This window comes from Podarcis vaucheri, assembly GCF_965113315.1.
Source record: "Podarcis vaucheri genome assembly, chromosome: 10".
In the NCBI taxonomy this organism is placed as follows: domain Eukaryota; kingdom Metazoa; phylum Chordata; class Lepidosauria; order Squamata; family Lacertidae; genus Podarcis; species Podarcis vaucheri.
This window is the reverse complement of record NC_138748.1, coordinates 63,497,880-63,522,183: the sequence shown is the minus strand read 5'-3', so window position 1 is coordinate 63,522,183 and position 24,304 is coordinate 63,497,880. Positions and strand designations below refer to the sequence as shown.

General features: G+C 45.3%; 1 protein-coding gene across 2 annotated transcripts in view; it reads left to right on the top strand.

Annotated features, from left to right (window-relative positions):
- PROSER2 (proline and serine rich 2) overlaps window positions 1–22,846 on the top strand; it is a 32,927-nt gene extending 10,081 nt beyond the window's left edge. For both annotated transcript variants that reach the window (XM_082239113.1, XM_082239114.1), the window contains 3 exons: window positions 9,896–10,214; window positions 15,892–16,147; window positions 17,790–22,846. In XM_082239113.1, the coding sequence (XP_082095239.1) occupies window positions 10,080–10,214; window positions 15,892–16,147; window positions 17,790–18,802 (1,404 nt within the window). In that variant the 5' untranslated portion in view covers window positions 9,896–10,079 and the 3' untranslated portion in view covers window positions 18,803–22,846. The remainder of the gene's footprint in view (window positions 1–9,895; window positions 10,215–15,891; window positions 16,148–17,789) is intronic.
- The last annotated feature ends 1,458 nt before the right edge of the window (window positions 22,847–24,304 follow it).

Below are 24,304 nucleotides of genomic sequence, written 5' to 3'. Positions count from 1 at the left end.
GGCAGTCCATAACTCAAAAAAACACAACCTCTGTATGACTGTAAATACCATTTCCCTTGTGTGTGTTTCTCCTCCTTGCGTGCTGGGACAAGTGAATTGTTGTAAGAGGAAGCTACAGTCAAGCAATGAGGTCACAGAATCCTAGAATTGTAGCATGGGAAGGGACTACGAGGGCCATCTAGTCCAACCCCCCTGGCGAATAGACATTCCGTTGTAGGTTTAAGCTGCCATTTGGCACGTAGTTCATATATCTGGGTTTCTAACACTGTTGGAAACTGACATCTCCATCTGGCTGGCCCCTCCAGCTTTCCTAAGCAGCTCAGCAGAAGAGCTTATTTATTGCATTTCTCTTCCACTTATTCCTCCCTAGAGTCCATGGTTCACACCCCTCCTCAGTTAATCTCTACAACCACCCTTTGAGGTAGGTTAAGAGGTTGTGACTATGAAGGTCAACCTTCATGACTAAGTGGGGATTCGAACCCTGACCTCCCAGACCCAACACGCTAACCACTATACTGGCTTCCTAGCCAGTACTTATATGGGGAAAGCAAAATGTCACTTAGAGAAGGATCTGAAATACTTTCCTAGAAGCCTTGATTTGTTTTGCTCTGGACTGTTTGATTTGATGTGGCGTTGTGGGTTAAACCACAGAGCCTAGGACTTGCTGAACTTCAACTCTCATCGTCCCTGACCCTTGGTCATCCTGGCTGGGGCTGATGGGAGTTGGAGTCCAGCAACATCTGGAGGGGACGAGGGTGGCGCTGTGGGTTAAACCACAGAGCCTAGGACTTGTCGATCAGAAGGTTGGCGGTTTGAATCCCCGTGACGGGGTGAGCTCCCGTTGCTCGGTCCCTGCTCCTGCCAACCTAGCAGTTCAAAAGCATGTCAAAGTGCAAGTAGATAAATAGGTACCACTCTGGCGGGAAGGTAAACAGCGTTTCCGTACGCTGCTCTGGTTCGCCACAAGCGGCTTAGTCATGCTGGCCACATGACTCGGAAGCTGTGCGCCGGCTCCCTCGGCCAATAAAGCGAGATGAGTGCCACAACCCCAGAGTCGGTCATGACTGGACCTAATGGTCAGGGGTCCCTTTACCTTTAATGTGTTATAAACTGCCTTCAGATTTTTTTCTCTTTAAAATGTAAAGTGGTATACATATGAAATCAATAATAATAACAATAAGAATAAGAATAAGAAGAAACTTCACTGGGGTGGGGTGGGGAATGGCACCCAGACATACCATTGTGGCAACTGCAACTCAGGTTTCAGGTGCCATTAGGCAATTAGTCTGAATGTCTGAATTTCTGATGCTGTTAGAAAGCATTGCTTCTCAACTGTGGAGATTTTCAAGGCGATTACACTGTAACCTTCCTTGGTCTGTGTCCAGCTGAAAATCAATGTAAATGGAGATATTTTCGAATCAAATGAAATTATCTGATCGCCGTTAAAATCCTAAGATGACAGGCCTGCAGAATCTGGTTTAATTAGCTGGCAGTGGGATGAGAATGAAAATTAAAAGGCTAGATAATGTAGAAACAATTAAATAGGGGATTTGTTCAGCACAAATGGAACATAGCTGCCAGGTCCGGAAGACCTCAATGAGGGAAGCATAGGTCCTGTCTGCTTCCCAGACCATAGATCTGAGCAATCAAAACACATTACCTTAACGAGCAAAGGAGTCAGGAGCGTACAGCGGTGTTTAGCCGAGTTTCCTGGTGCCTAACTAAGTTCTTGAAAAGCCTGCCTTTAATTGCCACCAGACTTTTTTTGGAACCTTCAGAGTGAATATTAAATGCAGCAAGAAGAAATGCTGTCATGGAATGGAATATTTTTAGGAAGGAGAGAGAACGGGCTTAAAGCGTGCCATTTGCGATGCTCCCAAGTGGATGTGTTTGTCGGAGTTCTTAGCTGGCAAAGTGATCCTCAGTCACAGGGCAGTAATTCCTCCAGGATTTTAAAAAACTCCTTCCCAACCCAGAGATTGCAGGGCCTGGAATTGGGCAGCTATGGGGAGCTATCCCATTGGTCCGTGTCCCTGTAAATACACTGGACTTGCCTCTGGAAAATGTGTTTCGGGAGCTTGTTGGACAAGATTTGCTTCTCCAAGCCCATTGGCAGTCTCCTTAAGATTCCAGGATTTCTGTAGTATCTGTGACACTCTCTGCTGTCCGGTTCTTACCTGCCAGCCTCCTGCTGACTGTCTGCCTGTGCCTCCCTGGGTCATTCTGCTTCTCAGCACCTCAGAATTAACCTCTTCTTCGATTTGTTTTCCCCATGGGCTGCTCTGTTGAACTGCTTGCATCTTGGACCATATGCGAGTCTTATTACGTACACAGGGGACTCAACTACTTTAGTCAAAAAAGAGTGTTTTGAATTCATTATAAAAATGCAACACCAGATGGCGCTGGGGAGCAAGAAAAAAATCTAAGCGGTTTTCCATAGCGCTTTTTATTTTGTTATAACGACTTAATTTCTGACTTATTCATAGTGTTTTTTTATCCCTGTGTGTAGATCCACCCTAACTAAGTGCTGCCGTCCTGACTGAGCCATGCCTCTGAAAGATGCTGGGGCTGTTGTGAATTTCTGGGGGGAGGGCAGAGCCATAGTTGCAGCATAGATATGCACACTTTTGGTTTTGTGGTCTCCATTTTGGTGAATTGAAAAGCAGGGTGGCCACTTATCTTGCCTTATAGAGGTCATACCACTATTCAAAGGCATCCTATGTTTGAAGGACTGTCTGGTCCACGTCTGTTGTTCTTGGCATCCATCCATCTCGGGAGACAATGGAGTGCACCTCTGGGGGTGAAGTCACATTTCACCAAAGAGACCTCCCTGGGGCGCAAGCCTGGGCATTGTGTCTGGAGGCCCTGGGCTGCCCAGATGACAAGACCCCTCTCTCGGCCTCACTGATGGGGTCCAAAGGAAAGCAGAGCAAGACATTTGGCAGCAAAAGAAGAATGGTTGAATAAATTATGCAGATACTTGGAATTAGGAAAGTTGACTGATTTGATAAGACAAAAACCAAAAAATATAATCCGGAAACGATGGAAATGTTTAAATGGTTATTTATGTAGACAAACTTTAAATGTAAGGTATTGGTTGTGTTTAGAATAGATTTATGAAAGATTTAGAAAACTTATTGATTAGAATATTTGGGTGAGATTGTATGGGGAAAAGACGGAATACAGTGGTGCCCCGCAAGACGAATGCCTCGCAAGACGAAAAACTCGCTAGACGAAAGGGTTTTTCGGTTTTGCGTTGATTCGCTAGACGAATTTCCCTATGGGCTTGCTTCGCAAGACGAAAACGTCTTGCGCTTTTTTCTTAAAGCCACTTGAAGAGGCGCAGTTGCAACAGACCGTGCTTCGCAAGACGAAAAACATCGCAAGACGAAAAGACTCGCGGAACGAATTCTTTTCGTCTTGCGAGGCACCACTGTATAACAGATACAATTTTGCTTAAAATGTATATAGGAAGTGCAGTGTAAGCGATGGAAGTCAATGAAATTTTATTATTGAAATATTTGTAGGATAAATTCTTCCAACTTTTCTTCTTCTTTTTCTCTTTATTTTTTCTTTTTTATTTTCTTCCTTTTTTTCCTCTTTTGTTCTTTTTTTATATCTGTGTGCTTATCTGAAATATATATGTATGTATATATAAAAGACGTATTTGCAATATTTTGCTTATATTTTGTAATAATTATGTCAAATAAATTAATTTTTTTAAACAACAAATTGTAAAAAAAAGAAGACGTTTGGCATAGGAGTTGCCGGAAGGAGGCGTAAAAGGCACCATCCAACTGCCTTAGGGACTCCGCTCCAGATTTGTGTAGGGTTTATACTCCTTAGCCTTTTCTTTTTCCGAAGAAGTTATTGGTACCCCAAAAGGAAGCCAATATACATGTTAGAGCAAGACGGAAAGCCACTTTGTGCCTTTCTGCTGAACTACAACTCCAGTTAGTTCTAGGAAATTTACCGTATTGAGAAACATCGCTCAGAGATCTCTGCCCCACCTAAGGTGAAGGAGTTGAGCTTAGTTCCTGAAGTAATTTCTGCCAGGTAAAACACCTGTCGAGAGGATAAACAAGGTGTAAAATTGCAGCCTGTGCCAAGCTTTGACCTTTGACTGACTCAGGGAGGGGTGAACCCCCCAGTTTCACACCAAAGGCTACATTGGCAGCTGGTCCACAGCCTGAAGGCCTGAGTGAGTTGGCTGCTCACCTGTAATTAACATACTATGCATGCCACAGGTATGAGCCTGGTGGATGTTAAGCCAGGGATGTCGTCCTGCGACTGTGTGTTTGTGTTTGTTCAGAACAATTAGCCCCAAATGCGCAAGACAGTGTGTTAGCTCTCAGTTCACACGTGGGAAATATGATTTATTTATTTTTAAAGATGGGGCTTTGCTGCTGCCACTCACTTACCTAGGGTTGCCATATTCCCAAAAGTGAAAATCCCCTGCCATGTGCCCAGGTTTCCCCCGGACATTTTGCCGATTTAGCGAAAATCCGCCCCGACATCATTCCGCTGCCCGATTCCCGGACATATGGCAGCCCTACTGCATATTATGACTGGCAGAGATGACCAAAGGACAACTGCGATTCCCTTTAAGAATTAAGTGTTCCTTCAGATGGATGGTTTGTTTTTGACAGGTATATTCTGCATCCTGTAACTGACCCAATAATCATGTCAGTGGTAGATTCAAACTACACATGATTCTGCATTATTAGCTGTAATAATAATAATAATAATAATAATAATAATAATAATAATAATGCCATATTATTGCTGTTCTGATGGACACTCTTATGCTATAGGAGGGGTGTATCTGTCTGATATGTGATAATGTTTGTGATATAAAAAGTAGCAGGATTTCAGTAGAAAGCTGTGGTTCACGCACAGTGTTAGAAACTCAGATATATAATTTAATTGCCAAGTTATGGTGACCACAATGGAATGTCTAGGTGCCTTTTTTTACCAATGGAATTGTTGTTGCTGTTGTTAGTATTATTATTACTAATTCCATTTCTCAAAGTGGTTTCCAATACATTAAAACGTCAAATAAAACAATCCAGAATAAAAACAAATTTAGGCTTCAAGGAAAATATTTCAGATCCTTCTCTAAGTGACCTTTTGCTTTCCCAAGTCACTATCCTAGCATCCAGTGATCGCTACGTGGTCGCAGTTGGACCCACGCCAGGCGGAAAATGCACCTGTGGAATTTCCATCACTGGTCACATGAAGGCCGGAAAGCTTTAGCTGTCACCCCTGCCTTGCAGGGGGCTGGACTAGATGGCCTTTGGGGTTCCTTCCAACTCTATCGTTCTATGATCCTACAAAATAAAAGCAGTATGACATTGTGTAGCCACAGGTGCGCTCGAGAGAGCACTGCTAGCTACAGGCCTGCGTACAGCTTGCTTACTCGAGAGTGCTTCTCTCAACACTAAGCTATGCCTGGAAATCCAGAAAGACCAGAAACCAGAGCAAATTGTATTTGGACATCATAACTAGTGTTGTGAGCATTTTCCAGACTGCTGTCTGATTTCCTGGACTGGCACAATTGGGGGTAAATCCAGTCGCGAACGACTCTGGGGTTGCGGCGCTCATCTCGCTTTATTGGCCGAGGGAGCCGGCGTACAGCTTCCGGGTCATGTGGCCAGCAGGACTAAGCTGCTTCTGGTGAAACCAGAGCAGCGCACGGAAATGCTGTTTACCTTCCCACCGGAGTGGTACCTATTTATCTACTTGCACTTTGACGTGCTTTTGAACTGTCCCAGCCAGGATGACCAATGGTCAGGGACAATGGGAGTTGAAGTTCCGCAATATCTGGGTGGCTGCAGGTTCATCTTTAAGGGTACAGGAAAAAACCAATGTATAGGTGTCCACAATTGATGTGCGACAGGAACAGATTGCATCGCAGCGACCTGGAAGTGGCCGGAAAAGGGGGCAGGTGCGTAATGGGTTTATGCGCACTCCACCATTGCATGCAATTATCTGGGGTTGCCTGTATCCTTTCAGCATCACGCCGTGCAGATACTATATGACCTATTTTCATTTTTTGCTGACATCTTTCTGTGTGTACCGCTGTCATTCTGGAATAGTCCTGTCCTTGTAATGTTGATCGATTTCTTTCTTTCTTAAAACAAAAACAAAAACACACCCAAAAACATTTCCCACCAAAGTAGAATCTATTTTTAAATGTACTCAGCGATATTTGTTTCACTGAAGCCCATGTTGCTTATCTTAAATCTTTGGATGAGTTCCTGTTTTGAAGAACTTATCACCCTGCCGTTAAAGCCAGTGTTTGAATCCAAAGGGGTCTTTTTTCAAAAAAGGAAAAATGGGGTGGGGGTTCTGTGTCCTTTCAATAAGCACAATGCTCAGCTGACCACCTTCCGATTTTGCCTTTTTTTCAGCTTCAACATTCAGTGTTGCCTTGCATCATCTTAAAATAGGCTAGGGAGTAACTTGCTGATTCAGCAAAGCTCTTAATCCCAGTTTCCTGGAAGGCGCAACAAGCTATTTTATGAGAGATTGCATCTTGGCCGGAGCAAAATGTCATTTATTGCTAGATTTGCTTGCCTTGGATGGCAGGCCCTTTGGGGACAGAACAATCAACATCTAGGGTGTGTGGGAAATGCTCTTGGCTGTCCTGAGCCCATGGGGAAGAGCGGGATGTGAAATACGTAAATGGGAGGTTAAAAGGAGCTGAACAGTAATCTTTCATTTATTTAATACACCCACACTTTGCCTTACCTCCAAGGAGCTCAAGCGGCTGTACCTTCTTCTCTTCCCCTCTCCATTTTAACCTCACAACACCCCTGGGAGAGGTAGGCGAGGCTGAGAGTGAGTGATTGGCCCAAGGCCACCAGTTGAGTTTCATGGCTGAACTCGAACCCAGGACTCTTGAGATTAAAGAGTCTCGTGCTCTACCGGCTTAGGTGATTTCTGCTTCATGTAGCTTCTTGTACTTTTTAAAAATTGTATCGTTTCACAGGTAATGCATTCTAAGGCATTGCTCCGCCCAAGAGAGCTTCTAGCCAGGAATTAATTTTGTGTCTGTGCGAGAGAAAAGATGGCCTTGAATCTTAGAATCGTAGAGTTGGAGGAAGGGACCCACAAAGGTCTTCTAGTCCAGCCCCTTGGCATGCAGGTGCCTTTTTTAAAAAAAATAATTTTTCAGATTTTGAAACTTACAATCGTCAAACAATCAAAACAAAAAGAGAATTCCATAAATTCCCATTGACTTCCCTCCTCCCCTTTGTGGGTCCTTATGTTAACTTTTTTCCTCCTGCATCCTCTCTATTAATCCAATTCTATTAAATCACCATTACAACCATAGTCCAACATTCAACTACAAGTACCATTCCGATCCTACTAATAATTTTAATTGTTTGCAATGATTTTTAAGGGAAATTATATATCTTCCCCGTTCCTTCTTAAAATTTTTGGTCTTCCTGATTCCTAATTCTTCTGGTCATTTTTGCCATTTCAGCCTAGTCCCATCCGTTTAATCTGCCATTCTTCTCTGGTAGGGAGCCACGCAGACATCTTTAGTCCAACGTGGGGCTCGAACCCACAGCCTTGACATGAAGAGCTTCGTGCTCTACTGACTGAGCCATTCCTTGGGTATGGCCCTTGAATGTGGCTGTAAACGGGCTTAAGATCCCAAACCCTCTTAGCCGTGAGTGGCACGGTGGAGTGAGCATGGCTGAGTTGTGAGTACCTACAGGGTGGATGGATGTGGGTGGCGCTGTGGGTTAAACCACAGAGCCTAGGACTTGCCGATCAGAAGGTTGGTGGTTCGAATCCCCGCAACAGGGTGAGCTCCCGTTGCTCGGTCCCTGCTCCTGCCAACCTAGCAGTTTGAAAGCTCGTCAAAGTGCAAGTAGATAAATAGGTACCACTCTGGCGGGAAGGTAAACGGCGTTTCCATGCGCTGCTCTAGTTCGCCAGAAGCAGCTTAGTCATGCTGGCCACATGACCCGGAAGCTGTCTGCGGACAAACACCAGGTCCCTCAGCCTATAGAGTGAGATGAGCGCGCAACCCCAGAGTCGGCCACGACTGGACCTAATGGTCAGGGGTCCCTTTACCTTTACAGGGTGGGTGGTTGGAGTGCCGAAGCAAAGCCTGTTGCTTCAAGTGCTGGGTTAGTGTGGGGCAAAGTGACCCACTTCCCCTGCCCCACAAACCTCACAGCATGGCCCCTGTCTTCCCCCATCCTGGCCCTTGTACGCAGACACTTCTAATACCTCCATAATAGTTCAGCGGCAACCCACTGCTTAAGCCCTGTTGCGAATAACTTTAATTTTTAATGCGACTGAAGGTCGAGAGGAGAGCTTTCCTGCAAGCCTGCTGTTCCATCTCGGAGGGATGCTCTTTAATACAAGCCCTGGTTGGTTACCTAGGCAATCGTCTTCGCATCCCGTGGGGGAAATAGATTGTAGGAGGAGTTGTGGGTTCCTTCCCCTGCGAATCTTCCCTGCTTTGACGTTTTTAAAGAGCAAATGTAGGGAATGGGTGGAATCGCACATTGCCGTAATGTGGGAATGTTCAGACCTAGGTCTTGAGACCTGTGAGAATGGCACTCGCTGGGTGAGCCGTTGGAGGGGGCGTCTTGCCCCATCTGCTGGGGAGCTGCGTTGAAAGGCTTGGGGAGGCAACTGTGTGTGTGCCAGTTTATTTTGTTCAAAGCACCTCACCCCTGCTCTCAGCCAGGAAGGCTCCCAGAGCAGCTCACAAATCAGTAAAAAACAGTGCAGTCCCTGCCCTTGGGCTTAAAACAATCCCAAAAGATACGACATGAAAGGAAAAAAGGGATGAGGAGGGGAGAGGAAAGAAAGCAGGCCCAAGTACCAAAGATTAGATGTTGTGAGAAAGGAGGCTATCCTCGGGAGAAGAAAAGGCTAAGGAGCAAACCCGACACAGATTTGGAGTGTAATCCCTAAGACAGTTGGATGGCGCCTTGTACGCCTCTTTCCAGCAACTCCTGCAGCCAAGCTCGCGCCAAATGTTTTGCTCTGCTTTCCTTTGGACCACATCAGTGAGGCTGCGAGTGGGGCCTTGTCATCTGGGCATCCCAGGTAAATGGCGTTTCCGTGTGCTCTGGTTTCCGTCACGGTGTCCTGTTGCGCCAGAAGCGGTTTAGTCATGCAGACCACATGATCCAGAAAGCTGCCTGTGCACAAACGCCGGCTCCCTCAGCCTGAAAGTGGAGATGAGCGCTGCACCCCATAGTTGCTTTTGACTGGGCTTAACCATCCAGGGGTCCTTTACCTTTACCCAGGACCTCCATACACCCGGCCTGGCCTTGTGCTCCGGGCTGGTCCCCTATATTTTTTAATATATTAGCAGCCATGTGATAATTTTAGCTTATAAATTTTATTGTTTAATGTCTTAATTTGTATATTAAGGTACTTTTATAGCTCTCTTTAGAGCAGGCAATGTCTTGATAATATAAATGTTTTCAAGTTTTTTGTATCAATCCAGTATATTTTCTTTTAATTGTTGAATGATTCTGTGTACATTGTGGCAGCCTTTGGCTATGTGCAATAAAACCGACTGACTGACCCCTGGAGGCTCACTCCATTGTCTCTGGAGACCGATGCCAACCCAACAATTTATCCGAAGCATTCCTACCCTACCTTTGTATATACCACTGCCCAGGGGGGCTGGCAACATTAAACCGATGCTGGGGTGGTCTGTGGGTTTTGTATGAGGCCTGGGGAACCTCTGTAGAGTACAGAGTTGTTGGGGGAAATCAATGCGAAGAGGCTTGAGGGATGCCTCTTCTGTGTGATGTTTGGGGTGGGAGGTTTAACAGGAACATCAGCTGGGCAGAAGCCTAGCAGAAACTCCCAGAGCCACTGACTGAAATCATTTGTAATCTCATTTCAGCATTGGAGCCACCAGACGTCCGGCTTTCGTAACCAGCCACCTCTTCTTTCTTCCTTCTCGATCCTGTGCAGAGATGCCCAAGAGTCGTCTTGTGTGAGCAGTTTCTCATCTCTCCACGCCGCTTGACGAGAGAAACACCCCCCACCCCGTTTCAAGGAGCGCGCTGTCCCCCTTTTTGGGTGGGATGCCGAGGAGCGTGATGTCGGATTACTCGGGAATGGTCTGCGAGATCCCTCCCCAGTGCCAGTTCGGTAGCTTTGAAAAAAAGCATCACCTGGAGAGCGGAAAGAATCGCCCACGGAGAAGATGTTCGGCACTGGTAGGTAGCTTGGTTTTCATCCTGGTTGTTGCCTCTCTTATCTATTGATGGCACTTCTATCCCAACTTTTCCTCCAAGGAAAACAACAACCCTGTGAGGTCGGTTAGGTTGAGACTAGTGTTCTTCCCAGGATTCTTCGGGGAAGCCATGACTGTTTCATAGAATCATAGAGTTGGAAGAGACCACAAGGGCCATTGAGTCCAACCCCCTGCCAAGCAGGAAACACCATCAGAGCACTCCTGACATATGGTTGTCAAGCCTCTGCTTAAAGACCTCCAAAGTAGGAGACTCCACCACACTCCTTGGCAGCAAATTCCACTGTCAAACAGCTCTTACTGTCAGGAAGTTCTTCCTCATGTTTAGGTGGAATCTTCTTTCTTGTAGTTTGGATCCATTGCTCCGTGTCCGCTTCTCTGGAGCAGCAGAAAACAACCTTTCTCCCTCCTCTATGTGACATCCTTTTATATATTTGAACATGGCTATCATATCACCCCTTAACCTCCTCTTCTCCAGGCTAAACATGCCCAGCTCCCTTAGCCGTTCCTCATAAGGCATCGTTTCCAGGCCTTTGACCATTTTGGTTGCCCTCCTCTGGACACGTTCCAGTTTGTCAGTGTCCTTCTTGAACTGTGGTGCCCAGAACTGGACACAGTACTCCAGGTGAGGTCTGACCAGAGCAGAATACAGTGGCACTATTACTTCCCTTGATCTAGATGCTATACTCCTATTGATGAGGCCCAGAATTGCATTGGCTTTTTTTGCTGCCGCGTCACACTGTTGGCTCATGCCAAGTTTGTGGTCAACCAAGACTCCTAGATCCTTTTCACATGTACTGCTCTCAAGCCAGGTGTTTAAAGTGCCATGATGCTGCTTTGCTTTAAAGACTTAGTTCATTTATTTACTGGCTACGTGGCTTTTTTCAAATACCTCACCTGCACAAACGTAACTCTGTGAGCAGAGGTGAAGAAGGCTGCTTTGGGCTGGAGACCATTACAGTTGTGGTCACAGCACACTTGAAAAATACTCTATTTCCTGGCGTATAAGACTACTTTTTAACCCAGGAAAATCTTCTCAAAAGTTGGGGGTCATCTTATACGCCGGCTACAGCAGCAGCTCCCCACCAAAGGATAAAACGACAGCGAATTAAATCAGAGGACACCAAGCTCTCTAGATGAAGCAGAAATACGCTTGCAAATTGGCCCCAGAAGCCCCCGGCCACTGGGAAGTGGAGCGGATTTCTGAGCCGGACTGGAGACTTGTTTTTTTAATTTTTATTTGATGTGCGTTGGAAGAGAGGTAGTCTTATACGGAGAGTATATCCCAAACTATATTTTAACTGGAAAAGCCCAGTCGACTTATATGCCGGAAAATACGATAAATGCCATTGTTTCTCGATACCACTTAAATTTGATTTGTGTTTTGTCATTATCACATCGGGCTTGTTGTTCAAAATGCCTCTTCTGCCTTTAACGAAACATAGGCTTTAAAAAATAATTGAGTCGACGGAACAGATGCCCAGCCCTGTTCCAAAGAAAATGTCTAGTGTGTAAACGCAAAATCTTTTTTCAGCAGGGTTGAGACATGCAGCTAAATAAATGCGGGGGCCATAAGGCAGGTGCTGGGCAGCGCCTTCGAAAGACGCAAATCCACAGGGATTTGTGAGCCAGGATTCCACAGCTGAACTTACCTCAGGGCAAGTTTCCACCCAGCTGCCTTGCCTTTTGTAAAATACCTTTAAGAGCAGCTATTAAAAGTCTGAATGTGCAACTTAAAACCACAATTGAGTTGTACCTGGGACAATTGTTGGCCGTTTCTGAGTGATTTGTCTTAAACACCTGATGCGTAAGGAAAAGCTGTCTTTGGCTGAGGTGAGGAAGGTTGCTCTTCCCGTTTTTCTAATCCTTTAATTAGGCTGCAGCCCCAGATTTTGTGTTTTGTTTTTTGGTAAGCCTTTTTTTTGAGGTAGTATTTATGTGGGTGGGAACAACTTAATTGTGCTGCAGTGATGGATGGTAGTGGTTTTAAAGTCTCACCTGGAATTAAGAGATTTCCGGTGGCAAATTGTTTGAGCAGAATTCTGTCTGAAATGCATGGGGCAAGTTGCCTTCTCTTGAAATGAGACTATACTTCTTAGTAGGGAGATGTGTGTGTAGGTACATATGTATTATTATTATTATTATTATTATTATTATTATTATTATTATTATTATTAAATAGTTTAGAGCATAAATAAACTGCTCTCTAGCCCACAAGAGTGGCTTACAAAGATTGGTTCTAATATGGTCCCAGCACTCAACTCACAGTGTAAAAAGAGTATTTGTTTCCATTTGAAGGGAGCACAGGGTAGCAAACATGTCAGTAACAGAACAACACAGTTGAAATGTCTTTTTAAAAAACCTTCTAAAAACAATCACCTGCTCTTACTGCTGATAATTTCAGGATTGCCAGGAACTGTATCCTTCAGCAATGAAATGCCTGGGTAAACAGAGATATTTTCATAGAATCATGGAATTGTAGAGATGCAGGGACCCCCAAGGGCCATCTAGTCCAACCCCCTGTTTGTTTGTTTGTTTGTTTCTGTTCCAAGCAGACATTTATTAATTTTTTTTGTCCTAAAAATTTGAGATGGATCTGCTGTGCATGGGTTTCCCGTGAAGGGCCTAAAGCAGTTTGGGAAAGTGAGTGGTGACTCAGAAGGAGGTTTCTTCAGAACCTGCTGGTATTTGAGGACTTAATGACAGCGAAGAGTGTTTTACAACTCCAGATAACAGCAGGTCCTCCTGCTAATAATAGTCTCCCCACCCAATGTCTTCAGGATATATTCGCAGGAGAGCAACCTTGGGGTTTTCCTTTGTTCTGTCTAAGTCAAGGATAGATAGATAGAAAGATATTGTTATCCAACCACATGAATGACAGAGAGCTTCAGGTGTAGCCTCTTTCTGGGAATGCCCTGTGCCTAAAATCCTAGAGAACTCCTGGCAACCTGTATAAACTTCTGGTTGCTCACGGTGAGAATGGGCTGCTGGCCCAGAGGGGCCATGGGCAGGATCCATCAGGGACCTTCTTACATCCCTACCAGTGTTAGAAATTAGCCAGGCGCCAGGCGCGTTTTGCTACTGCCGTGGGTCCATTTGTGGCTGTGTGGAGATTTCTGGGCGCTAGGTTGGCGACCGCAGTTTAAAAGGCTCTGCCTTAGTCCGTAGTTAATACTATTTGCATTTCCACTGTGTGTGTGTCTCCTTCTTGCATCCCAGGGCAAGTGAATTGCTGCCAGAGCAAGCTACAGTCAAGCAGTGTGGTTGAGACTGTAGAATTGTAGCGTTGGAAGCAGGGTGGATTTGATTTAAATCAAATCGATTTAAATCACTAGTCAGTAAGACTTGGTTTGAATCATTTTTTTAAGAGAGAGACTCATTCTTGCTGGTATATTCTTAATATTTACAACCAGATGGAGGTTCCATTTTTGGAATAATAAATTTTCAGAGTAGTTTTTGCAGTTATATCAAAAATTACTGATTTGGTTGTTCTATTAGAAATGCACAGACAGGTAATTATGAAATTATTGTGAGGTTTAATAAGTTAACTGTTTATATTTGGACAACTTTCCTGTGAAGTTGGTCAGGCTGAGAGTGAGTGACTGGACCAAGGGCCAAGTAGAGATTGAAACCCTGGTCTTCCAGGTCCTAGTACAACATTCTAACCACTACACCACACTGACTCTTCTATGGCCTCTAGACTTCTCTATCTGGGCCACACCCCCTCGTCTGGCCCCACCCCTCACCGGCTCCACCCAGTACTACCATTGGGTGCTTTTGCCTGACTTACATGTGCCCTTGACTGTAATAATAGCTCTGGTTTGCCTAGTTGCAAGATGTGGTGAAGAAGGGTAGAAACCTCTGTGTTTAATGTGGTTGGCAAAAGTCTGTGTTAGAATTGTTGTTAAGATTTTTCCAATCTTATTCTGTGTTTGGGGGTTCCTTGGGAAGAAAGTCTGGATGTAAATTTATTTATTTTTTTATTAAAAAAAAATTATTCATTTTTCTTTTTCATTCATTACATACATTTCAAATTCTTAACATTTACTATATATTCCTTCCTCCCCTGCTTGGCTTTCCCCAACTTCCGCTTCTGGTTTGTTTCTCTTTTCACCCACTTTGCTACCTCCTAACGGAAAAAGTTATTAATAACATAACATCAACCCTAAAAACATAAAAGTAAATGCATCATAATATTTCTCTCTCTTCGAAACATTTTCTAATACTAATAGTGTGAATGTTTATTTAAATCCTGCCATCAAGTCTGTTGACTTTCTTTGTTTCTGCAAGTATAATATGAATGGTTCCCATTCTCTTTCAAAGTCACTGTTGTCATTTTCTCTTTGTCTGTCATTCTTGCCAGTTCAGCATAGTTCATCAACTTCTCTTGCCATTGTTCTTTGGCTGGTATTTCTCCAGTTGCAGGATGTAAATTTAAGGAATGAATAAAATTCAGGGTTTAGCACACCAGTATTTAATGTGTAATGTTGCCTTTTGTGTCCAGAGAAGGGTTGGACCAGGCAGTGTTAGAAACTCAGACACATGCTCCAATCGCCAGATGGCACCTAGAACCTAGGTTATGGTTGCCACAACCTAGGCGCCATACCCCGCAATGAAATTCACTGTTGTTGTTATTACAGTGGTGCCTCGCAAGACGAAAAGAATCCGTTCTGTGATTCTCTTCGTCTAGCGGTTTTTTCGTCTTGCGAAGCAAGCCCATTGAAGGATTAGCGCTATTAGCGCTTTTAGCGGCTTTTAACGGCTTATCTGCTGATCGGATCAGCTGATAAGCGGCTTAGCGGCTTAGAAAAAGGGGGGGAGGGGAAAAAACCAGCAGAAACTCGCAAGACATTGTCGTCTTGCGAAGCAAGCCCATAGGAGATTCGTTTTGCAAAGCACCTCCAAAACGGAAAACTCTTTCGTCTAGCGAGTTTTCCGTCTTGCGAGGTATTCGTCTTGCGGGGCACCACTGTATTAGTATTTCCTTTCATTTCTATACCGCTCTATATTTTAAAGAACAAATCTCAAAGCGGTTGAAAACACGTCAAAACGTCAAATGAAACAACCCAGAATAAAATGAATTCAAGCTTCAAGGAAAACATTTCAGATCCTTCTCTAAGTGACGTTTTGCTTTCCCCATATTTATTTACCTACTTAATTTATAGAGCTGCCCCATAGCAGAAGTACTCTAGGAAGCCAGGCCATAGGAGAGTCAGTGTGGTGTAGTGGTTAGAGGGTTGGACTAGGGCCTGGGAGATCAGGGGTTCAAATCCCCATTCAGTCGTGAAGCTTACTGGGTGACCTTGGGCCAGACACAGCTTCTTAACCTATCTCATAGGGTTGTGGTACGGATCAACTGAGGAGGGTGTGAACCATGTATGGCATCCAAAAATCTCCACATGGTTGCAGCTGGAGCCTGAGACCAGAGACTATCAATCGCATTGGTTCCATAATCAGATGAGTATTATCTTGGTTGGATGAAGGTGAGATGTTGCACTTTCAAGGAAGCAGAGTTGTGTCTGATTCTTGGTTACTTCAAGAATCGCTCAGGATTCGGGTTTGAAGACTGGCCGGAAACATGTATCTTAACATATAGATATATAGATATACATAAATCCTCGCTCTCTGTTGTTGACCCTCAGGACGACGATGAGACCCTGAAATACCTCACTCATGAGGAAAAAGACGTCCTCCTCTTCTTTGAAGAAACCATCGATGCCTTGGAAGATGACTTGGAGGAACAAGCTCTCCATGACAGCGGCATCCACTGCCACTCTCCGAGGTCAATGGAAGAAAACACGTCCAGCCAGTCGGAGTCTGAAGACATCATAGATCTGGTCCAATCAGTGCTGGAAAGCAGCATTCAGGACTGTGATCCTAGCGGAGACATGGAACCAGGTAAAAACTGGACGGGGCAGGGTCTGGTTTAGTGTGTTGATAGGCATGTGAGTCTGCCCTCAGTGAGCAAAGTGGACCTTCTCCTGGAGAAAGAGAGGCTTTTGCATTCCTTCTTCTAGAGGTGACCTTCTTGTGAAGCAAAGTAAGGTCTAGGTTACCCTTGGGGCAGGGGGATCGGTTCTGTGGTTTGGCATAGTAGGCAGCCATAAATTGTGGCTGCTGACAGCATTCTTCATTTCATTTTACTTTATTTTATTTTATTTCTGTACCGCACTTCATTGGTAAATCTCTGGGTGGTTCACTGCATAAAAATATTTCATCACTCCTTGTTTCTGGGAGGGCATTTTTTCTCAGGCTAATTGTAATGGTGATTGTGGTAATGTGGGGTTTTTGTTTTGAGTGGGTGTGGGGAGGTGGGGCGTCTTTATCATTTTGTGCTCTGTTAACCATTGCATTTTTTTAATCTGTTGTGCTGGAAATGTCAATGACTATCAGACTCTGAAAAGCTGATATCTCAAGATCAAGTTCATCCATTTTATTAAAGTAAATAGTTTTAACTATGTGAGGCAGGGGACGCGGGTGGCGCTGTAGTCTAAACCACAGAGCCTCATGGGCTTGCCTATCAGAAGGTCGGCGGTTCTAATCCCTGCGACGGGGTTGCGGCACTCATCTCGCTTTACTATCCGAGGGAGCCGGCGTACAGCTTCCGGGTCATGTGGCCAGCAGGACTAAGCCACTTCTGGCGAACCAGAGCAGCACAAGGAAACGCCGTTTACCTTCCTGCTGGAGCGGTACCTATTTATCTACTTGCACTTTGACGTGCTTTCAAACTGCTAGGTTGGCAGGAGCAGGGACCGAGCAACGGGAGCTCACCCCATCGCGGGGATTCGAACCACCGACCTTCTGATCAGCAAGTCCTAGGCTCTGTGGTTTAACCCACAGCGCCACCCGTGTCCCTCAATAATCAATGTACTGTACTATAAAATAAATAAGACAGTATTGTAGATGATAAAAATAAAAATTAAATTCTTTTCTTACCTGCACTGATGATACTCAGTGTTTGGATGGGGGGGCTTTTATCCATTTCCACAGTCACACAGTCAATCAATCAGTGGCTGAACTGGGTTCGACACAGTAACAAAAACAAATTAACCGAAAAAGCTTCAGAAACAAAAACGCAAAATAAATAGCAAAAACAAAAGCACCAAACGTAATCCATTCTGGAAGTCCATTTGACTTCTGAAATGTTCAAAAACCAAGGCACGGCTTCTGATTGGTGCAGGCGCCCAGGAAACAATAGCCGACAGCCACATCGGACGTTTGGCTTCCGAAAAACTTTCGAAAACTGTAACGCTTACTTCCAGGTTTTCGGCGTTTGAGTACCAAGGCGTTTGAGAACCAAGGTACCACTGTAATGCTTTTTATTGGGTAGAGTAGGGGGTACTGTGGGTGAGTTCAGGAAACCAAGGGGACGGTGGCCGAAAAAGGTTTGGGAACCACTAATCAATATTGCTAGCCACCCTCTATGGAAGCTTCTGACGGGGTACAAATTCTCCAACAAATGCTGTAACTTTCATGGTTCCAGATGTACTGGTCTAGGAAATGGTTCTAATAATCTGCTACTTTCTCCTTTCTTTTCTAGCCCCAGAGGAGGCTGGGAAACTAGATACACTGAAGCCAAAATATAATGTTGAGGACACCTGCGCTGAGGCTGCCCTCCCTCTTCCTGTGTTGCCATCGGCTCCACCGCTGCCCATCTACGAGGTGTTTCCTGCCGCGCCCGCAGTTCAGCACCCAAAACTCGTCCGCTGTATCCCAACCCCTCTCGTCATCGCTCAGAAAATATCCGAGAAGCAGGCAGAGGGAACCCCCTTCTCTCCCGCCTCTCCAAAGGAAGGGAGGTCTATGGAGGGGAGGACCACGCCCTCGTCTTCCCCGCTGCGCAACAGAGAGCGTTTCTCCGCCTTCAAGCAAGCTCTGCCGCCCCCAACCGCCCCCAAGCCCCAAAGGTTCCCCAGCAACATCAGCATCACCAACGTTGGCGAGAGGGAGTTCAGCAAAACTATCTCCCGGGCTGCCGTCAACGTGCAAGAGCGCAAAGCCAGGGTGTTGGCCAACGTCAACGGCTCGCCCTACTTCATAAGCGAGCTGGAAGAGAGACTTCAGAAGCACGACTTGTCAGGACAGAGCAGAAGCTCATCCTTGCGGGATTTGCCCTCGGAGCAAGCGAGACACGAGGCCCTGAGCAGGCTTAGCTTGGTGGACAAAAATCTTGGACCAGCTCCGCTGGACCAGTCCTCAGATCTTCCCACGCCGACAGACAAAAGGCCAGAGCAGCCCTTGTCCAACGGCTACCGAAACATCCACGATGTCTTGAGAAGGGAAACCAGCCACTTCCCCAGTGTGAGCAAAACAGTGACGGTCAAACCGGATGCTGACCTCCCCGATGGCAAGCCCGCTCGGCAAAACGCCGGCAAGAGCTTTTGCGACCACCGGCTGCCGGACCTCAGCCTGGAAATGAGGAGGAGGTCTGGGTCGCTGCCCAGACCGTCTGGATTGAGACCGCAAGGCGTAACTGTACAGTTCTCTGGACGCGGGTCTACGGAAGAGGCTAGGAGAGAGGCGCTGCGGAAACTTGGGCTTCTCAAAGACTAGTTGAAGGACGGTTTCTGCGATGGTGGGAGCATCGCGCCCCCAGTGGACTCGGTTTCTGAAGAGATCAAATGGACTGCTCTCTTGCCCCTGCAGTCTAAGGAAAGATTAAATATATCAGAACGGGACTTGTGCTTGTCATGGGTTTCGTTAACAATGCCCAGTCATATGGCTTACTGAGGTCTTCAGCGGGATTTTAAAAAGGCATTTTATTAACAGGAGACCTAGATGCAAAAAAGGGGCGTCGTACTAAATGAAGTTTTAATGGTGCAGTATTTGTGTGTGTGTATGTGAGTAGCTGTCAAGTATGTCACGAGTGCAATGGGTTTTCCTTGGACTCCTACGTTAATGAAGCCAAAAAATAAGGGGGGGGGAAATGTATCTGTTGAATTACTATATTGGGATGGATATATATTTATAATGTAATGTACTGGAGAGGTCAAATATACAATAAAGCTGCTATTTCTGATTGTCACATTTCTCTCTCTCTCTCTTTCTTTCTTTCTTTCTTTCTTTCTTTCTTTCTTTCTCTTCCTCTCACATGCATGTATTTGTCTGTAGACTAATTGTCAGGAGTTTAAATCATGCATAATAATTCACAAGTAATTTTTGGCAGAAATTCACCACTTTTCCATTTTGATTTGTCTGGGGCAGGGTTTCCTAAACTTGGGCCCGGCTGTTTTTGGACTACAACTCCCATCATCCCTAGCCCACAAGACCAGTGGTCAGGGATGATGTGAATTGTAGTCCAAAAACAGCTGGAGATCCAAGTTTAGGAAACACTGGTCTGGGGGAACCTTGTATTTCTGGAGACAATATAGGGGATTTGCAGCAGACTGACAAAGATTTCCAATGCCCAGAGAGCAGCAACAAAACGTCTTCTCGCCCACTCAACTATCCTGCCCCATATTGAAGAAAAGCCTGAGTAAGCTGGGAAGGTTGGCAAGGAATTTTGCATTGTCAGTAAATGCAAGTTTTTGTTAAATGGGTTTTTGCGTGAAGCTGAGTTCTGGAACTCGGAAGGAATTCCTGGGCTCGGAATTCTCCAGTTCTGCACCAGTCTCTGGTTGGTGGATAATGGAGGTTCTAGTAATATCCTGCAGGCTGGCTGGGACAGAGTGGCTGGGGCAACCCGGTCAGACGGGTGGCAGATAAATAATAAATTATTATTAGAGAAGTCGGAAACCTGGCCAGTCTTGATCTAGAAGCAACACAGTGATCCTGGCAGAGCAGCGTTGTCTCTGCTGCAGAGGATATATTGAGAGAGAGAGAGAGAGAGAGAGAGAGAGAGAGAGAGTGTTTATAAGGGACTCCAATCCAGCCCAGCTGCTTCATATCCTGCCTGGCCAAAGGGGGCAAGATTGCAATTCAGCCTATGCCTTTAATTATTATGATGATGATTATTAATAATAATACCCTGTCCATCTGATTCCCTAACAGGGCTGCCTTCAGATGTCATTTAAAAGTCAGATAGTTGTTTATTTCTTTGACAACTGATGGGAGGGCGTTCCACAGGGCAGGTGCCACCACCGAGAAGGCCCTCTGCCTGGTTCCCTGTAACCTCACTTCTCAAGGTGAGGGAACTGTCAGAAGGCCCTTGGAGCTTTGAAATGGTTGACTTTCGGAGGATGTCTCCTCACCTTAGTATGGGAAAAGTGGCATTGTAAGTAGGATGTCACCTTGCAGCTGAAGAAGTGTAGGCTTCCTGAAAACTGGATGATGTAGCTAGCACTTGTGGGTGCTTTTAGGTAAAAAAATACCTTCCTTGCAGACGATAATGGTGTAAACTGAAACATTGTTGACCCACCTCTTCTGTTTGCTGATTGATGGTAATCCAGAATGGGCCAGTATCAAAGCTGCTGTCGTGTCAGAACAACAATTGCAGCTCTAGGTTTGCTGCACTGTGCAGGCCACACCCTGCTTCTGTTGCTGGGGACAGCCTTGCCCCGCAATAGTCCCCTTCGTGAATTTGACCAGAAACAGACTGTCGTTTGGCATGATTAAATTTGCCTGGATCAGCAGGAACCGCAGGAACAGATTAACTTCAAACTGCGGGGGAGCCTTATGGTACGTTATTGCACTTGAAAGCATTAACTGCTCTACAGAACACCTGTTGTTGAGAATATTAGGCGGGTTTTTGTATGATGTCTGGGGAGCATGAAAATAACCTGTGCGTGCTTTGACATATGGAACGGTCCTCTGCCAGCCGTTCTAGCATCTCACCAGGTTCTCTGGCTTAGGTCTTTGCAAAGCCTGCTACTCTTGTGGGAAGAGCAGCTATATGATAGAGCCTCTGCCTCACAGGTTCGATCCTCGCATCTCCAGGTAGGGCTGGGAAGACTTCCTGCCTTAAACCCTGGAGAGCTGTTGCCAATCAGTGTAGACAGTACCAGTGGTTTGATCCGGTATAAGGGAGCTTCCTATGTACTACCACTATCACCAGTAGTTGGGACTTCACTGCTACATTGACCATGAACACGAATTGTTATGTACTGAAGTTCTCACCCTGGGCCAGCAGGGGGATACTGTAGATAGTTATGCAAATAAGGGATCGAAAGTGATGTTCAGTGATTGGATAGTTTTAGAAAATTGTTACAGTTACATTGTACTGGAGCTCTATATAAGCAGGCTGACTGAAACCTTCAGTTCAGTTCTGTCATGGCCTGTGAATAAACAAGAGCTGTTTGAAGAATCGCTGTGTCGTCTGATATGTTCACCCACAACTTAACACAAATGCCACATACAAAGAGATCCCTCAGTCATGGGCTAGATGAGCCATTAGGGAAGTTATTTTTCCCTGCACCTGTCACCTGTCATATATAGATAGATAGATAGATATATTTTCATTGGCCTCCTGACTGAGTCTTCTGTATCTGCCCAAGGTTGCTCCTGGTGAGCATATGCAAAATAATCATCAACTTTCAACTGAAGGCAGAGATGGATGAGGGGGGCCTGTGGCACTCTGGACATTGCTGGACTCCAACTCCCATCAGCCCCTGCCAGCACAAGCAAGGGATGGTGGGCGTTGGAGTTCAACAGCACCTGGGAAAAGTTGCAGTTTCCTCATCACTAAGGCTGCTTGGAACTAGGCACAGATTTTCTTGTGGAAAAAAACACCCAAATGAAACCTGCAGCTGTGTGTTTATCCTGGCAATTACTCTTTTTAGAAATCATAGGCTGAAATAAGTATATAGCAAAAGCTAGCATTTCCCTAAAAAATAATTTCCCCTTCCTTGATTTAAATCATTCTGTAGGTAATTATAAACCAATTTGGAACCTGAAAGATAAGCAACTTCTTCAGTGTTCTTGGAATACTAGAAATTAGCCCCATCTGTGATTAGGTTTGCATTTTCTTTCGATAAATTTCAGCCACCTTTTCTACTCTGGGCTATATTTCTGCTGTGTACTTAGACTGGTTTAACACGTTCTCCTGAGAGCTGAGGTTTTGTACAAGGTTGGGAGGGGAAGGGACTTATTAACAGAACATTCGCCTCTACTGGCTGCCATTTCCCAGGATCCTTTGAGAGGGGAAGCCATGACAGTTACTCTGCCATGAAACTGGCATAGGGTTGACCATGTAGATAGGCCCAATAGTTCTATCAAGCTCATTTGTGCAGGATTTAAGTGCAATAGAAGCAGGTTCATGTTCTTAACAGCCTGAATATAAGGGGAAATGTCTTTATTATGTATGTAGTTATAAGGGCATCTACTTTGTGCATGGAAAACGTTGCAATTGTGAATTATCATATGTTTTCTGTTAGATGCATTGCTTAAACCATTGCAGGTTTATATACATGAAAGCTGTTGAGAAGGAACTTAAATCTTTCACGGCTGTTAAGCGTGTCTCATAATTTTTTGTTGTTAAGAATAGCATTTAATCTGCTTACTTCTTTAAAAATGGCGTAAACTTGGTTTTATATACTATACATGAAGGGATCCTTCCAGAGTGCTAAAACTATTTATATGCCAATTTTCACACTTCCCCACTGATGACCCACAATGCTGTTATTTCTGTCAGTTGAAATAAACGTGGTCCTCTCGTCTTAAGACTTTGTCCTAGTTTTTAAGTAGGGCTCTGTCTGTGCTGTTGTTGCATGGGAGCGAAGGAAATATGACGGCAGCTTGCCAAATTCAGCTTGCTATCTTTTTATAGGTATATATGCTTTTATGACTTGTAAAGATGTGCTTTTGAAAGTGGAACGAAGGTGCGAAGGACTGAAACGTTCTAGAAACGTTCTGGAACTGAAATGGCCTCCCCTCCTTTATTTCTTCAGAATATTAAACCCCTAAAACTCCCTAAAAAAATCTACCCAACAATGGGTAGATCACTGCCAGTTCTTTTATACAGTGGTACCTCGGGTGGCGCTGTGGGTAAAACCTCAGTGCCTAGGACTTGCCGATCGTATGGTCGGCGGTTCGAATCCCCGCGGCGGGGTGAGCTCCCGTCTTTCGGTCCCAGCTCCTGCCCACCTAGCGGTTCGAAAGCACCCCTAAGTGCAAGTAGATAAATAGGTACCACTTTATAGCGGGAAGGTAAACGGCGTTTCCGTGTGCTGCGCTGGTACCGGCTCGCCAGAGCAGCTTCGTCACGCTGGCCACGTGACCTGGAAGTGTCTTCGGACAGCGCTGGATCCCGGCCTCTTAAGCGAGATGAGCGCACAACCCCAGAGTCGGGCACGACTGGCCCGTACGGGCAGGGGTACCTTTACTTTACCTTACCTCGGGTTAAGTACTTAATTCGTTCCGGAGGTCCGTTCTTAACCTGAAACTGTTCTTAACCTGAAGCACCACTTTAGCTAATGGGGCCTCCTGCTGCTGCTGTGCCACTGGAGCACAATTTCTGTTCTCATCCTGAAGCAAACTTCTTAACCCGAGGTACTATTTCTGGGTTAGCGGAGTCTGTAACCTGAAGCGTATGTAACCTGAGGTACCACTGTACTGTTAGTAGATCGCAGTCTCTTGGGAGTTGGGCGTGCCTGATATAGATAAAGCTGGCCGGTTTACATCTAAAAAACCCCCAACTAAAATTGGGGATGGAATCAAACAGCGTGTTTTCGCAAGGAGAAAAGAAGGATGAAGCTGATTCTGGGGTTTGAAGCTCCAAGCAGAAAGCTTATCTCAAGTCATGATAATAATAATAATAATAATATTTATACCCTGCCTTCCCGGCTAACACCAATAAAATTACAGTAAAAACATAATGGGGGGGGACCAATTTAAAATACAGGTCAAAATGCAATTTAAAATGCAGCCTCATTTTAAAAGTAGCCTATAGATCAAAACCATAAGGGGAGGGAAAACATAAGGGCCAGACTGAGCCCAAACCAAAGGCCAGGCGGAACAACACAGGAGGGTTTATAGCAGGGGTCAGCAAGGTTTACCTTGCCTGGGCTGGATTGGTCCCCTGGAGATCCATCCGTGGGCTGGATCCCCGCAATTGTCGGCGTCTGCACATATGCAGACACGATTTCCAGCATCGCGGAAGCGAGTTGCCGCACTGCGCCG